Consider the following 17,288-nt stretch of genomic DNA (forward strand, 5'->3'; position numbering starts at 1 on the left):
CCCTACACCCTACCCCTCCGTTTGCGCGTTCACGCGGAGGGTCCGCCATATTGAGGGCTGTTCCAAACCAACGAGTGTGGAGCGGTGTGGAGGGGGAGTGGGCTATCAAGCCCTCAAACAGCGAGTCTGCATCGGTGCTGACTTGAGACCGGTCTCTACCTGACCGGAGTCACGCTGTGTGTGTCCGTCAGGAAACAAGCTGTTAACAAGTAGTTCCAGCAAACATCCACTGATAAACTGCGATGTTAACAACCTCATGATAGCCTCATATGTTTTTAACTAAGGATCATACCTGTGTTTAGTCTAGAAAAAGGTAAATGTGTGCATTTTATTATAAAGTTGTGTATATTTACAGACTGTTGCAAAATCTAAGTAGCTTATAAACATCAGGTTTAAAACTAAAAGAGCTTTACAAAAAAGTAACACAATTAAAGATGTTTGGAGTTTTATTTCAGTTATTAATTTACATTTTTTGTCAAAGAGATGCTGATTTGAAACCGTTGTTACATACAGTTACGGCATTTCCTGTTTCTGCCGGAGATAGGGGAGTTTGTCCCAAAGCTTGCCGCTGTATTTATACCCTTAACCCTTAATGGAGGGAACTTCATTCAGCTGCGAGTGTGGCTACAGACGGAGTTCACTCCGTCACGGAGGGGTAGTGTCAAGGGGGTGATTTGGGATTGGGCCCAAGAGATCGTCAGCTCTACAGGTGGGAGCAGGCCTCTGTATATCGCAGATCGCAGGCAGCAACAGGTGGAGCCGCTCCGTCTCTTCGCGACGAGCAGGCCTCCGTAGATCGCAGATCGCAGGCAGCAACAGGTGGAGCCGCTCCGTCTCTTCGCGACGTCTCCGGGGGAAAAACACCTCAGTACAGCCGTACTCGACAGGTGGGAGTAGGCCTCCGCAACACTAATTTGGCTGACTTTTATATTTGATCCAATTGGTAGATAGGCTATATTACACCATAACGGTGCATAGCTGATATAAATGGACTTGTAGTATTTAAAGATATTACTGATTTTCTTTGAATATAAGAATGTAAATACTGAGTTGAGAGAATAGTCAGGGGTTTTGGGTGATGGGAGACACATCTATGGAATCACAATTTCAATAACTTACTTTAAATGACGGATATACCTTTCTGTCTGTGATGTTTTACAAATCAGATATTAATGTGTAGAAGTAAAACATGTGAAATAATATAGCAATATCCTGTCAAATTATGTGAAAACATGAATATCGTGTCTATATATAAAGTGTCCTACACTAATAATAAAAAGTTATTATGGTATTGTATGCTGTGTGTACCTGTTCAAGTCCAGTTTTGGACAGTCTGCCGTGGTTTCGTTCCATTTCAAATAGCTGTTTGACACTCGGTGTTAGAGCCACAAAGTTATTATTTCGATTCATAATTTGATAAATGATTTAATGATGGAAAATTATTTATATTGCGATTAGTTTATATAGGAAAGTATATCGCCGAAATATTGTTTAAGATTTGTTATTTTTAGACTATTTAAGTCAATACTTTTTTGTTAATAAATGACATTTTTTTGACTGAAAACCTTCGGCTGCTTATTGTTTTGGATTGCGTGTCGTCAACCCCGCTCTCTAGTGGCAAGAGGAAACCCTTGATGCCACTACACTCGGCGAAACCGATTTCGCATTAACACCATATCCCAATGTGCATTGCGGCTAAAACATCCAATCACAGAGCTTAAACCATAGCCGAGGATCTTGGGTAATCAGTTCAGTGCGTGTGTATCGCAATGATGCTCGAAATGTCCCATATAGGCCTACGTCTGTTTCCGGTTAATTTTGAAATTCAGTTCCTGACGGACGCCAAAAAAGCCAGAGATTATAGAATCAAACAAATAAATAAAGACAAGGATAATTGTGTGTTATTGGTGAGTAAATAACAGTGTGTTATTTAGAAAAGAATAACAAATTAGAAGGAAAAAAATATACAAAAAATATAGATTTCAGTATTCTGAGGCTCTGAGTCTGAGCCCCATTTATTTTCCTCACGGGCAGCAAAAAAAGTCCGACATAATACGATTTCAAATAAAAACAATAATCGTGGCTTGATATTGAGTAAGAAGATGTTTTTATGAAACACACAGCTTCCGGTCTTCCAAGACCTGACCGGACAAAAAAACGTGTTGCAGGCACGAAACACACTACCAATAGAAATACATTGCTTTTAAAATCGTTCTGTGTGATACGAAAAAAAGGGGAAAATCGTGTTGGTGAAGACGAATCAATAGATCACATGTCGTGACTATAACACGAAATGCCGTGAGACTGGGTTGCAATATAAGGCTTAGTCATCTTGCCAAATAGTGAGGCTGTGTTGATGTATAAAAACGATGTTAGAACTGGTTTATGAATGGTTCTTAATGATTAATAAAGTATTTATAACCTAATTAATAACCTAATTATAAATCCTTTATGAATCCTTTATAAGGGTAGTCTTATTGTAAAGTGGTACCGACCAGGTAATACCTGAGCTCCGTAAAGTGCCTCCATAAACATTCATCTGTTTGCATCTTGCATTTTTTTGTATTATCTTAATAGTTATAACTGTAATAAACAGTATTTAATTGTATTTGACTGTACAATATTTAATCTTACATTCTCTTCTTGTATATATATTATTCTATTTAAATGTAACATTTTATTTAAATGTAGAATTAGAAGTTGAGGATATTAGATCAGCCCCCCACCTGTGACCTAGCCGTCCCGCTAGTCTGTTCCTCCAAACTGGACTGCTTTAAACCCATTACACTACCCTCCCTTACACAGATTGTTTCCACCATGAAACCTTCAACCTGCCCGCTTGACTGGGTCCCCACTGCCCTTCTGAAGGATGTCTTTGACACTAGTGGCCCAGCATCCTCTCCATAATTAACAGCTCTCTGTCAACTGGTACCGTTCCAACCTGCTTCAAGCATGCAGTGGTCACGCCCCACCTGAAAAAACCCAATGTAGACCCCACCCTGCCTAGTAACTACCAACCTATATCTAAACTTCCTTTCCTTTCAAAGGTCCTTGAAAAGGTTATTCTCAGTCAACTGCAGCCCTACCTACACCAAAATAAGATCTTGGAAAGATTTCAATCAGGTTTTAGGCCCCACCATAGCACAGAGTCTGCCTTGTTGAAAGTGTACAATGACCTGCTCCTCTCTGCTGACTCTGGTAACTGTGCGATCCTGATTCTTCTTGACCTCAGCGTGGCATTCGATACAGTAGATCATGACATCTTATTACACCGCCTCCACTACGCAGTGGGAGTTGATGGCACTGCCTTAGACTGGTTCACATCTTACCTCAAAAACAGAAGCTTCTCCGTCAACATGGGCATTTTTTCTTCCCCCCCCGGCTAGTCTCCCCTGCGGTGTCCCACAAGGCTCCATCCTAGGTCCTATTCTGTTCTCTATTTACATGCTTCCTCTGGGCAAAATCATGCAAAAATATAATATTTCCTTCCACTGTTAATGCGGATGACATACAGCTCTATCTCCCCCTGAAAACACACGACCAGTCCAATATTAAGAACCTCATGAACTGCCTTGAGGAAATTAAGGGTTTGATGGCACAAAACTACTTGCAGCTAAATGAAAGCAAGTCGGAAGTTGTCCTTTTCGGCTCCCCTGAATTCCTCAAAGCATTTATTAACAGTCTTGGCAACCTGTCCGCCCTTCTCAAACCCCATGTCAAAAACCTTGGTGTTATATTTGACTCTGCCTTTAAGTTTGACAAACAGGTCAATGCAGTAGTTATAGCCAGTTTTTTCCAGCTTCGAACCATTGCCAAAATCAAGCCGTTTCTGTCTTCTAAAGATCTAGAGAAAGTCATCCATGCCTTCATTTCATCCCGCTTAGACTACTGCAACTCCCTGTATACTGGGATCTGTCAGTCATCCCTGTCCCGCCTGCAACTGATCCAGAATGCCGCAGCCAGGCTCCTCACAGGTCCATAAGAGGAAGAGGGTCCATATTACCCCCATTCTGGCCTCTCTCCAGCATCCACCTCCCTATCAGATCGGCCCCCTCCATTGATTGTTTTAAATCCAGGTTAAAAACACACTTTCACTCTCTAGCGTTTGACTCCTCCATATCTGGCTGATCTATTTTTTTATTTGTACTTACTTATCTATTTATCTGAAGGTCGTGTCAGCTACCTGCTCTGTTCTGTACAGCACTTTGGTCAAAGTGGGTTGTTTTTAAATGTACTTTATAAATAAAATAAATGTGATTGATTGATTGATATCCTAACCTTTACTCTTGATAACGTGTTAAAATCCAAAGATCCTGGATCCTTAGATAAATAACTGATGACATTACTGAATAGTGCTCTGTGTGTGATATTCCCTTTTATAGCCTTTCTCCAGAGGTCACTGTAGTTCATGTATGGTTAACATAAACAATAGCAAAAGGTCATAGAAAGTGCTCATTTTTTATTTTGTATATCAATCCAAGCCAACATGATGTTTGGGAATGCCTAACACATTTCTTTAAGAGTATTTTCATATATTCATAAAAAGAATACTGTATCAAACTATTACCCTGACACAATAGAGAAATACAATACATAAAACATCAACATAAAAACATATTCCAAGTACAAAATGTTGTAAATTATATAATATAAATGTTTTTTCATACTTTATATTTGAGTAGCATTTTAAATTGGCTTGAGTACAGTATCCTAAATGTGCAACTTATTTTGGATGCTTTCTTTCTACCTTCAGTGAAGGAAATAATAATTTGATCCCTTGCAGATTTTGTATGTTTGCCCACTTACAAAGGAATTAACAATCTATAATTGTAGTGGTCGGTTTAATTTAACAGTGAGAGTAAGAATATCAAAAAGAAAATCCAGAAATTGACATTATATACTGTAAAAGATCATAATTGATTTGCATTTAACTGTGTGAAATAAGTATTTGATCCCCTTGCAAAACATGTGTTAGTATAGCTGGAGAAACCCTTGTTGGATGCACAGAGGTCAGATGCTTCTTGAAGTAGGTCTCCAGGTCTGTGCACATCTCAGGAAGGATGTTGGTCCACTCCTCTCTGAAGACCCTCTCCAAACCCTTCAGGTTTTGAGGCTGATGCTTGGCCTCTGGAAGCTTCAGCTCCCTCCACAGATGTTCTATTGGATTGAGGTCTGGAGACTGGCTAGGCCCCTCCCTCACCTCAATGTGCTTCTTCTTTAGACACTCCTGTGTTGCCTTGGCCGTATGTTCAGGGTAATTGTCCTGCTGGAAGACCCCTCCATGACCCATGACCAGTGTCCTGGCTGAGGGAAGGAGGCTATCGGCCAAGATTTCCCTGTACATGGCCCCGTCCATCCTCTCCTCGATGCAGGGAAACACCCCCAAAGGAGCCCCAGACCGAGGGTGACTGATGCTCATTTTGTGTTTCTTCTATTCCTGAATAATGGCACCAACAGTTGTCTCCTCCTCACCGAGCTGCTTTCTGATGGTCTTGTAGCCAGTCCCAGCCTGGTGCAGGTCTACAATCTCCTTAGAGAGCTCTTTAGTCTTGCCCCTGGTGGAGAGGTTGGAATCTGATTCCAATCAGATTGATTGATTCTGTGGACAGGTGTCTCTTATACAGGGAACAAGTTGATATTAGGAGTACTTTCTTAAAGGAAGAGGACTTACGTTATTCTCCCACAGACCGGTTGGTCTGTGGGAGAATTCTCGTTGGGGGTTTAAATACTTATTTCACACAATTAAATGCAAATTAATTTATATCTCTTATATGATGTACATTTCTGCATATTATTTTTGATATTCTGTCTCTCATTAGTGAAATAAACCTACCATTAAAATGATAGACTGTTCATTTCTTTGTAAGTGGGTAAACTTACAAAATCGACAAGGGATAGAGTAATTATTTCCTCCACTGTAGTAACCAGTACCTGCATTCATAATTGTGGCGAATTTTAGCTCAAGTGATGACCCTTTGGCTAGTATCAATAAGTAGCATCAATGTAGTTGAATATGGCATGAATGAAAACTAAAAGAGATGATGAATAAATGTTTTTTACTGTACAAACAAATCCACTTGCTTGATATGTTCAGAGGTCAAGCGATTTTCGAAAGTGCTGTGCTCTTTGGGCAAGTTCTTTAGCAAACTCTTGAGCCTCATGCAGAGCTTGCTTATCAGGGAAGTGCAGTGCTGCCTTCTTGGTGGCCACAGCCAGCTGCTTCAGAAGAGCACACAGGTGGTTACTCTTACACAGGAGGCTCTGGGGGGACCCTCCACGTTGGGCCTCTCTGCACAGGGTGTCCACCAGCCTCTGGCCCACCATGATCACCAGCTTACTCTGTGAGATGAATTTCTCTGGTGGCTGACCATCCCGGAGGCTGCCCACAAATCCCCCGATGGCCTTCTGGAGAGCACCAAAATAAAGCCGGCAGTGCTCTGACACAGAGGCTGGTCGATGTTCTTCTGTGCCGCTGCAGGACTCAGAGGAGTGACGCTGGTTAAGAGCCTAAGCAGTGGAACAAAGAAGGCAGAGATTGACACACATTGTCTTTATCTGAGTACAAGAACGGTTTTGATTCCTGGATGGAGACATTTATAGATAATGTATACAAAATAAATGTTCTAAGATGCAAAGATTTTTCTCAATTTGGTCATGCTCATTTAACAGGAACAAACCCCTTGTTTAAAAAGAAGATACTGACCTGTATATTGTTATAGACTTTGTCTGATGTAACTTTATCTCTTGGTTCTTTCTGCACTTCCATCTGCTGCTTTTCAAAGTCAATTTTTGTCTGAGTCAAAAGTGGTCGATCATGAAAGTTACTGTATGCTTTGAGTTTCCTTTGGATACAAGTTCGTCATCAGTTACCATGGTAACTCAACTTTATAATTTAGGAGGACTAAGAAGATAAAACAGTTTTTACCTGTAGCTCTACGTAGTCATTGTCATCCTCCACCAAGGCCCCTCCTGGTTCACTCACATCAGGACTCTTCTTTATATCCAGCTGACCTAAGGGGTTGAGAGGCTCTGGAGCTTTCTGCGAGGCTCTGAACAGAAGCTTGCCATTGGCATTGATGATGGATACCAGACGCTTGATGTCCTCTGGAACAGTGCGGGCCACCATAACGAAGCGCTCCAGTTGATCAGGTATCTGGACCTGCCCAGAGTCCTGACAAAGTGTATTCAGGGGCCAGCCAGTCATATTCAGTGCACTAACTGTTTGTTGAAGGATCATGCCTGAGTCTTCCACAATGGACAGCTGTTTATAGAGCCTTGTCTGAAGGTTGGCATCGGTCAAAAGGCGTGCATTGCCTTTAACATCCAAAGCAAAGTTTAGGAAGCACATAAGAGAACATGCAATCCCCTCTGATGCTTCTTTGATTTCCTTCAGGTGTTTCTCCAGGTGTTCTTTGCTCCTCCAGTGACTGCTGACAAACTCCATAAGACGGGGGACAGCCTCGCAAATGGAAATTTGCAGGTCCAGAATTTTGCGACAGGCTTGATCCTGGCTGAGCGTCACTTCTCGCAGAGGCTCGGGAGAGGGGGAATTCAGAGTCAGAGAGTCACAGGAGCTAGCAGAGGAGCTGGAGGCCCTGCTGATTCTTTGACTGTCTGCTGCGGAGAGTCGCAGGGTTTTACCTTGATCATTGTCCTCTTGTCTCGGAAGTGACTCCCCACTTCCGGGAAGGTAATGGAAAGATGTGCAGGCCAGAAAGTTCCTCATTCGCTGCAGACGCACCTTTGTCAATTCATGAGCATTACTTGAGTCGCCCCTACACTCTAATGGGATATGATCACTGGACGGTTGATTGAGAACTCGAGTTAAAGGTTCCTCCTGGGGTGGAACTGCATAAACAATGTCCTCCACAATCTTCTGAGTTGGGGGCTTGTCATAAATTGGGGCCCTTGGCAACACTTTGGGTGGACTCACGATGTCAAGTGAATTGTGTTTTGGTATATCATAAAGCAAGGAGGTTGCAATGCCTCCTTGAATGGGCCAAGCATGTGCTGAAAGAGTGTCATAGAGTCTACAAATGGCTTTGGAGGGCATGGTATCATTGGAGATTTGGGGTGGACTAAGTTTCTCAGGACCCACTGGCACATCATAAATCCACTCAGGCTTGCAGGGGATGGGAAGGGTGCTGTATCCACCCATCATTATTTGTTGGGCGTCTGTGGTGGAAGGAACAGGGATATCATAGTTTGGATCCTGAGGCAAGGATGGTGGAACTGCATACACCTGTTCACAAGAAAAAAGTTGTCATTATTACAGTTATGCAGACAAAAAAAGTCTTTAAATGACTTTTTTAATTTAGCACATTTTAGGGTCCTTGTTCAATAATCCTTGTAAATGTCTTTAACTCACATAAGAGTCTACCGGATTGCCACAACTTAAACTTTCCGGAGAATCAAATCTTTTCTCCAGCTCTGAAATTGGAATCAGGGAGGGTTTCCGTGGCGTATGTCTGAGAGTGGTTGATGCCTGCAAAAAGACATATCAATAACAGTAAAGTGGCATAATATTTACAAAAAGTCCCTATGTGATGCATTTGGTTGTGTTAAATGCAGGAGCTCACGCTGAAAAGAGAAGCTCGTCTTGCTTGGCTCGGGACATCGTAAACCTCTCTTGTAGAACTGGATAGCTTGCTTGAGAATGAAGGCTGCAGACAGAAAGACAGGCTCTCTTCAGGGTTGACTGTTAACACTTGCGCTGCTTTGATCAAAGCTGCATTACCTCATTGACCTCTCGATCAACACATTTATGTGGACAGTGTTTGCCCATTGAGAGTGCGGGAGAACCCTAATTATGTTACACTTTGCCAATTAACGCAGCTCTATAATAGAAACCTTGTTGCTTGTTTAATCTTTGGTGGCTACTGCAGAAAGGAACAGGAATCCCCTGGAGCGGGAGAGGAAATGGTGAACATGTGAGTTTATTTCTCTCCACCTTCTGCCATACAGACACTTCTGTCTTTTGGGGTCCCTAGCGGCATGAGCTGCTGTTTGAAGTTAAAAGTGTCTGAAGTCTGTGTCTGTTGGTCTTTTACAGGCCCATAAAGTCCCCGGTGCTACATGCCTGTCCCATGGAGAGGCCCCTGGTCCCCATCTGTAAGCTCTTTTGCCAGCAGGGGTTTCACAGCTTTGCATTTCTGCAACATTCTACCTCTCTAATCAAGACGGTGAACTCTTCCAAGGAAAAGTCTTGACCCCAGATAAATAGAGAGACTAAGGTCTACATTTAGGATTTTTTCTACATAAATTCAATGTTTGTTACCTGGTTTTCCTCAGGTCCTTCCTTGCTGCGCCTTAGTGCCTGCTGCACTGGCATTTTTGAAGCTGATAGATGAGTGGACGGGACCTTGTAGATCTTATCCATGCGTTCATAAGCTGGGCTGCTGGATGGTCGGGGTACACATGGGATCTGGTAGATATTTTGCACACTGTCATCAGTTTCAGCATCAGTAAATCTGAATGTTTCTGTGTCATGGCTTAATGAGCTTGCAGTGGTTCCAGTTTGTGGTAAAAGCTGCAGTCTATTTGCAGGGGCCAGCCCATGGCGCCCATAAAGAGAACACATCCACCATCCGCTGGTCCCAGCCACGCTTTGATCCATCACCATGACAATGTCTCCTTTTCTGAAAGCCAGCTCATCTGCACACTCTGCAGTGTTGTCATACAGAGCCTTTGCCAGTTTGTTCTATAATAAAGAACAGGGAAAATGGAACTTAAGGTTAGAAGGCAGAACAAACTCTATGGCACATTTCAAATGACAAAAGTAATATACTGAACACAAAGACAACCTCAATGTGCAGCAGTGCTGCGATATTGTAATTTGCAAAACAAAGATCTACATTTAGTTGGTAGTTCTGGATGCTGCTGAAGGCCTACGACAACTTTCCCAATATGGCTACAAGTTGCAGATTTGAGTAATCAAAAGATTCACAAGGCAACATTGCCTTCATTTCAGTCATTTTCTAAATTAGTAAATGGATGGGAAATGGAAAGCATTTATACTTTATACACTACTTTCCCAGTATTTGTGAATTCTCAAAGTGCTTTACAACGTGAGTCTGCAGTCACCCATATACACACATTTATACAGAGGCTGGCATACAAGGCTGGCATCAGGATTTATTCACATTCACACACACTCACACACGGTTTTCCAGGCCGTCAGGAGCAAATTGGGGATCAATATCTTGCCCAAGGATCCAACCTACCTGAGGCAAAGCCACCAAAAAGTTGTCAAAAGTCTCAGTGACTCCTTCCCTTATTGTTAACATGCCTGTGAAACAACAAAGAGTAGAGCTCTTTTGTTCTGAATGTGGCACTCTGTATGTTCACTTCCTGTTAGGGCTTTCTGCATAGAGGTGATTTCTAACAAGATTCTTCCTCATCTTGCAGGCGTGCAAGTATATGTCATCATTTCACTCAATTCTTTTTAGATATGATTTAATCTCTGGAAATAAAAAAATAATGACGTAATAAACGATATAGCTGGAGGTATAATAAGAATACAGTCCAATATGTAGTATACAGATAAGTATACAGAGTTGTGAATGTGCATTGGTGGAAAATTACCAAGTACTTTTACTTGACTATTCCTACTTTCTGTACTTCCCTCACAAAGTGGATCACAGAGAAAACATGTGTTTTGATTTAGAAGGGCTCTGATAAAATAAAGGAAGAATTGTTTCTTTATGTATTGTGTCTACAGCAAATTATTTGACATTCAGTACATCTTGTGTTGAGAAGGCAGCAAAGTGCCATTCAAATCGAACAAACATTATATTACAATAAACATAACTAAAGCTGGCTTTAGATCCATGAGAGGTCCTGCATTAACATGTCAGTGAAGGCATCATTTCATTACCTCATTACCTTTACCTTATTACAACAGCAGTCTATGGAGTCTAATTACTCTCTATTCTCGTTGCTGTTGGTCATTTATCTCTAAATGTGATACCGCAGCATTTGCTTTTAACAGATCTGATGTGTTTTAGATGTGGTTATTCTTAAGCAACCTGCTGTCGTTTCAGCACCCTCAGCTCAAAAACGTGTGTGTGTGTGTGTGTGTGTGTGTTTGCTGGCTCTGAGGGTGAATCCTCTGCAACAAAGAACCCATTCACCATCAGAGGCCGACACACTCAGCACCTGTTGGATACAGGCCTGGAGAGCCCACTGACCACACACACACACACACACACACACACACACACACACACACACACACACACACACACACACACACACACACGCGTGCTACAGACATGCAAGTGAAGAACTGAGGGTCAAATGACAGTCAGTAGCCCCCCCGACAACATGTAGGTTGTTGTACTTTCTCCCTGGACTCAAGAGACGACATTGGTCATGAGAGGATGTGTGTTTAAACAGCCCGCTCAGTGTCAGTGCCAGTAGTTGCAGCATTTCAACCAAAGCCTATCATGTGAGATGTTTCTGGTATCAGTTTAACCTTTTTCATTAGGTTATATAAACCCATTGGATTGAGGTCAGCTCTGACTGCCTGGATCTACAGTAACAAGGTCACATTCAGCTGTGACTCTTTTGGACTCCTGCACACGCCTGCTTGTGGCGATCAGCCTCTGGACAACTGGCCTCGGCTCTTTAACGCCCCAGCTGTCTGCTCTCTGGGCCTCGCTCCGTCCTGTTCACACATTATCCTCGGCCCGTTAGATGCACCTCAAGAAGTGCTTTAAAAGCTTCTGTTCAGGCATTAAGACGCTTCTTCTACAGGTTGGATGCGGAAAGTATGATTGTTTTCAACAATTATATTTTCAACTGCCATATGATGCCAAATGCTTAGAGCTCAAACTGCTAGTTAATAAGTCACTGTTTAGTGTAAACAAACTCAACAAAAGCAAACTTTCCAGACCTTAAAGGCAACGCTCAAAATCACAACCAACACTCCAAAACCCAATAACATTCCATTTACAACGATATAAACCAGAGCAGATGCACATTTTATAAGACGTGTGAAGCAGGAGATCTGTCTAAATGCGAAATGATACTCTAACAGAAGTGGATAGCGATGAAGTCAGTGAGCCAACTCAGTGATATCTGTTATTCCCACTATTTACTCTTCTTACTTTCATACTGTTAGAAATTAAAATCAATGTTTTGATGGTATATATGTAGTTTAAACATACCGTCAGTTAAATGCTGTTTTATACTGAAAAACCAGAAGTTCTTGTGCACAACCAGTTGTTAAGCTTTACTCTGAAAATCCGTCATCTCCGGTTAGCATTTAGCATATGGCTAATATACCATTTACTATAGAGGTGAATTTAGCAGCGAGATGATATGATGTTGCACACCGAAACCTACTGATTTCAACACTACAACTATAGAAGTCGAGATATTATTATTGTTGGATATTAAATGAAGGTACAGTTTATTTGAGTACGTTATTGTTTACAGATGTGGGTAGCATGCGACAACATTCGGAACGACCGGAAACCAAACTGCTGTGAAGTATTTCCTGTATTTTTTAGAATATTAACTACAACGTTTAGAATGTGTTAAAGGAAAAGTGATGAAAGACAATATGAGGAGAAGAGGCGTGTTTAAGTATATATTGAATGTACAATGCCTGAATCCTCTGTTTAAACGTAACAACGGACATTAAGATGTGGAGGGCCGGCCCGCAGGGAGGAGCCTGCAGAAGCTATATAACAGCAGCACCTGAGCGGCTCGGCCTCTTTTCTCTGCTAGCGAGGAGCCAGAGACAGCTGCTTTTCTGTCGGACAATATCCTGTTTGTGACTTTACCACGCTTTTTATTAATTAAAGTAGGCTACCAATTTGAAAACATCTCAGAGACTCCATTTAGTCTCCTTTTTAAGCTTCTCTTTCCTGGACACGAGAATAACCATCACAGATTAACAATACTTGAGCTTAAAGCGTGGGAACCACACTCTGACCTTTGCCCACTGGAGCCCAGGGTCAGGTCAGCTCCTCATCATTACACACTCACACACTGCAGGCCCAGCACAACACACACACACACTCAGGATGAGGCAGAGTATGCCTTCATGTGAACAGGAAGTCAGCATGTAAATATGACATATGAAATGTTCCCACACTATCTGAGAGACTAAGGGATAAACAACTGTTGATTTTAACCCTTGCTTTTAACATGTGCCAATGAAGAGTATTTGGTTGACAACTCCAAAAGCTAGCAAGAATCATTTTAAATTACATTATTTTTGTACAAAGGAACATAAACTGTAATTGTGCGATTACAATAAGTCATTAATTGACTTGGAAGCAAAGTACTTGTTATACACTGCTTAATTAATCCCAAACAAGGCTGTAGTGTTCACTCATAGTCAAACTGTCACCACTTCCTGCCAACAGTGGAGACCAGAGTGCTGCTGAGCTGCCATTTTAGAGAAGTATGAAAGAGGGACACCAATATCTGGTTCAGACCTGTCTGTCTCTCAGCCTGTCTGTGTGGCAGCCTGTCTGTCTCTCAGCCTGTCTGTGTGGTAGCCTGTCTGTCTCTCAGCCTGTCTGTGTGGTAGCCTGTCTGTCTGTCTCTCAGCCTGTCTGTGTGGCAGCCTGTCTGTCTCTCAGCCTGTCTGTGTGGTAGCCTGTCTGTCTCTCAGCCTGTCTGTGTGGTAGCCTGTCTGTCTGTCTCTCAGCCTGTCTGTGTGGTAGCCTGTCTGTCTGTCTCTCAGCCTGTCTGTGTGGCAGCCTGTCTGTCTCTCAGCCTGTCTGTGTGGCAGCCTGTCTGTCTGTCTCTCAGCCTGTCTGTGTGGCAGCCTGTCTGTGTGGCAGCCTGTCTGTCTCTCAGCCTGTCTGTCTCTCAGCCTGTCTGTGTGGCAGCCTGTCTGTCTGTCTCTCAGCCTGTCTGTGTGGCAGCCTGTCTGTCTCTCAGCCTGTCTGTGTGGCAGCCTGTCTGTCTGTCTCTCAGCCTGTCTGTCTCTCAGCCTGTCTGTGTGGCAGCCTGTCTGTCTGTCTCTCAGCCTGTCTGTGTGGCAGCCTGTCTGTCTGTCTGTCTCTCAGCCTGTCTGTGTGGCAGCCTGTCTGTGTGGCAGCAGAGGAACTTATCTCCGTGCTCACATTGCTGTTATTTATACTCACACTTCCTGTGTGTCACTCTGTCGTGTAGCTGTTACAGTGACTGTGTGATGGAGCATTTGGAGATGCTTCACTTAAGATCAGAAACTCTAAGCAGTGGCTTGTCTCTGTGCAGGGTATTTGTCCCTGCACAGAGACAAGCGTTGTTTACCTACTAGACATTTAACACTTTTAACTTCCTTGGAGACAGAACTATAAAAACGTATAAAATAGGGGACATTTGGCATTTCATGTGAGCCCATACAAAGCTTTTTACTTTGTGTAACACAAAATCTGATGTATCATTTAAAGCTACCCATATGGAATTTTTGAACAGCATTAGAGCTTTGGAGCAACATTTTGTTAAGTAGTTTTTGTCAAACTAGTGAACACAAATGTACATACATTTATACATTTTGATATATTCCAGAGCTATCTTAATATTCCTCAATGCATGGCTGGATAACCTATGGAGGGATAGAAAGGAGGGTGTGTGAGTAGGATGATGCCCCCCCCCCCCCCCCCCCCCCCCGCTGTGTTAAGCTCATGACTGTACTGACTTGCTCTCAGAGGACAAAAACAGGCAGCACAGCAGCCCTTCTAAAATAGCTCTATATTAGCTCAACTATGACATGAAAGGAAATAAGATGGCAAAACTGAAAGTTAGTCATCAACAAAGCAGTGTTTTCTCTAAGGAAGCGATGAATACGATGAGCTCAGATAAATATTGTTCTTGCAATGTCCGGATGATACATATCCTTCCCCTCCATGAGCTACAGAGGAGAGGAAGCTTCGTCATCAATCTTATCAAGGCTTTTGAAACATTTGCCACCAGAGTAATAGAAGCTGATTCTGTACTTTTAATCATCAAATAATTCAATCCATCAATCAGAACTAGTCTTAGAAAATGTATTGAGGAACTGTTGATGTCAGACATGGTTATTCTCTTGGACTAAATGTAGTCCTTTATTGATCGGCTTAGGGCCTCTAACAAGCAAATATATGGCTTTTTATTTATTGGTATGGTTGCAACCAGTTTTAGAAAACATTAACCTAAAATGTCACAAGCACAATCTGGCCAGAGGGGCCAAGCTGAGGTTAAAGAGGCATACGATTCAAGATTCAAGAAATAAAGCTGGAACCAATTCACACCCCCCAAACTAAAAGTACCCTCACATGCATTCACATGGTATTTAAAATTCATGAATGGATATGATCGCTTTCTGAGTAGATCATTGAGTTGTGATGTAAATAGGCTCTCAGGTTACAGCTCAGAGGGGCTGTGTGTAGGAATAGACGGCCGCTGTCACCGCAAGTTCAATTGAAATCAGAGCAGGTGGTCTGCAGGGACATTCCTCTGGACGAGCACCGGACACAGCAGAGCAGAATTAGGACGATGGTGACTCTAACTGAAGGTCCAGCAGCTGATTCTGAGCTGCAGTACTCACCATGTTAGCTGAGGTCCGTCCACACACAAGAAGCCTGTTGTCAGTGAACCATCTCAGTGAGCGTGTGGAGCTGCCAGTGCTGTCCTCCTCTGTGTCTCAGGCACATTGTGTGAACTGTCACTAAGACACACTGATCTACATGGGGGGAGGGGCCTCTCACTGACAGAGCTGCTGTGCAGCTGCCCCAACCCACCCTGGTTACATTTCTACACAGCTTCAAGCCACTCTGCCCCCCCACCCATGTTACTAATAAAGCAGAAGTACATCACTAGTTTACTTTTCCAAGTAACTGAGGGGATTTCTTGTCATTTTCTTTTTTTTTGCTTCCTCTTTTCTTGTACGTATGGGTAACACTTTATATTAAGGCACACCAATTCACCATCAACTAGTTAATTAAGATGCATAATAACAGTATATTGGCTGTTTATTAGCCATTATAAAACACTTATTAATGCCTTATTCTACATGACCATATTCTATAAGTAATAAGCCATTAGTTGAGAGTTGTTCCTCAATAACCCTCTAGTTAGGGCTTATTTGTTGCAAGTAAGGAGAGAGAGAGAGAGAGAGAGAGAGAGAGAGAGAGAGAGAGAGAGACACACACACTGACTGACTGACTGACTGACTGACTGACTGACTGACTGAACAACAGTTACAAAGGGCAATTTAAAGGTGGGGTAGGTAATTTTGGAGAAACCAGCTCGAGTGCGCTAGAATTTGAAAACACACAACCGGAAAAAATCTGCCACTTCCTCACAGAGCCCCTCCTCCAACACACACGAACGCGCACATGACCAATGAGGGCACGAGATAAGTTTGTGCAGAGATGGAAGGCTGACAGGCAGGTAGGCCATCCAGTTACTTTAGCCGGGCCGGCTAAAGCACCCCCCAGGATTGCCTAAGCACCCCCAAGAAATATGTTTGTTTTTTTTTCGAAAATTATTATTATTATTATTTTTATTAAATTAGAAACATTATTGATTACATCAATGCAAATGTGAAACAAACACATTTTTTACCAAAAACATAAAGCCAACACAGGTGATATGATTAGGCCAATGGCCAGCACCCATTCGATTTTTGACCTACCCATAGGCTAAATTACTTTGACACTTGAGTGACTTCCTGTTAGCTAGAGCACCAAATTATTTGCTAACAGCAAAGTGAAAGATGGATCGTTTTTTTAGTACTTAAACGTCCACGTGTGGACACTCAATCAAAACCACCTGAAAGCGAGAGGGATTCTGCACATAATAGCCTAGCGTCGTGAGTAGCCTACAAGTAGCTTCTCTGGTCTCTGTGTTTCATTCAAGCTCTGCTCTGTGTGTGTGTGTGTGTGTGTGTGTGTGTGTGTGTGTGTGTGTGTGTGTGTGTGTGTGTGTGTGTGTGTGTGTGTGTGTGTGTGTGTGTGTGTGTGTGTGTGTGTGTGTGTGTGTGTGTGTGTGTGTGTGTGTGTGTGTGTGTGTGTGTGTGTGTGTGTGTGTGTGTGTGTGTGGCACGAGCCATTTTGTGTGTGTGCGCGAGCGAGAGAGAGAGCTCGCCTCGCGCACCGGTGGGTATCTACCGGAGATCGTTGTGGTTAGCATCTGGTGCTAGCTAGCCAAGCTAACGGATATAAGGAGCTTTTTCAACAACAAGGTGGAGGGAGAACTCTCTCCTGTCAGACGGAGAGTCTCAGATAACCTCAGCTCAGGTGAAGTAAAGGGCTCTCAGTGTTTAGATAGTTAACTTTAGTCAAGTTATCTCAGTGGGTCTC

At 42.7% G+C, this 17,288-nt stretch overlaps 1 protein-coding gene across 3 annotated transcripts; it reads right to left on the minus strand.

Moving 5' to 3' along the window:
• Window positions 1–4,444: 4,444 nt before the first annotated feature.
• cass4 (Cas scaffold protein family member 4) lies at window positions 4,445–15,757 on the minus strand. Of its 3 annotated transcripts, none has more exons than XM_034198674.1 (7): window positions 15,533–15,757; window positions 9,278–9,700; window positions 8,580–8,663; window positions 8,369–8,485; window positions 6,926–8,242; window positions 6,704–6,769; window positions 4,445–6,507 (listed from the first exon to the last, which is right to left on the minus strand). In XM_034198674.1, the coding sequence occupies exons 1-7, from the start codon at window positions 15,533–15,535 to the stop codon at window positions 6,091–6,093; spliced, it is 2,427 nt and encodes an 808-aa protein (XP_034054565.1). In that variant the 5' UTR covers window positions 15,536–15,757; the 3' UTR covers window positions 4,445–6,090. The 3 variants fall into 3 exon arrangements, with proteins under 3 accessions (XP_034054565.1, XP_034054564.1, XP_034054567.1); XM_034198673.1 differs by having other exon boundaries at window positions 6,704–6,793; XM_034198676.1 differs by lacking the exon at window positions 6,704–6,769.
• Window positions 15,758–17,288: the final 1,531 nt, after the last annotated feature.

Source organism: Gymnodraco acuticeps, unplaced genomic scaffold, assembly GCF_902827175.1.
Source record: "Gymnodraco acuticeps unplaced genomic scaffold, fGymAcu1.1, whole genome shotgun sequence".
NCBI classification, from domain to species: domain Eukaryota; kingdom Metazoa; phylum Chordata; class Actinopteri; order Perciformes; family Bathydraconidae; genus Gymnodraco; species Gymnodraco acuticeps.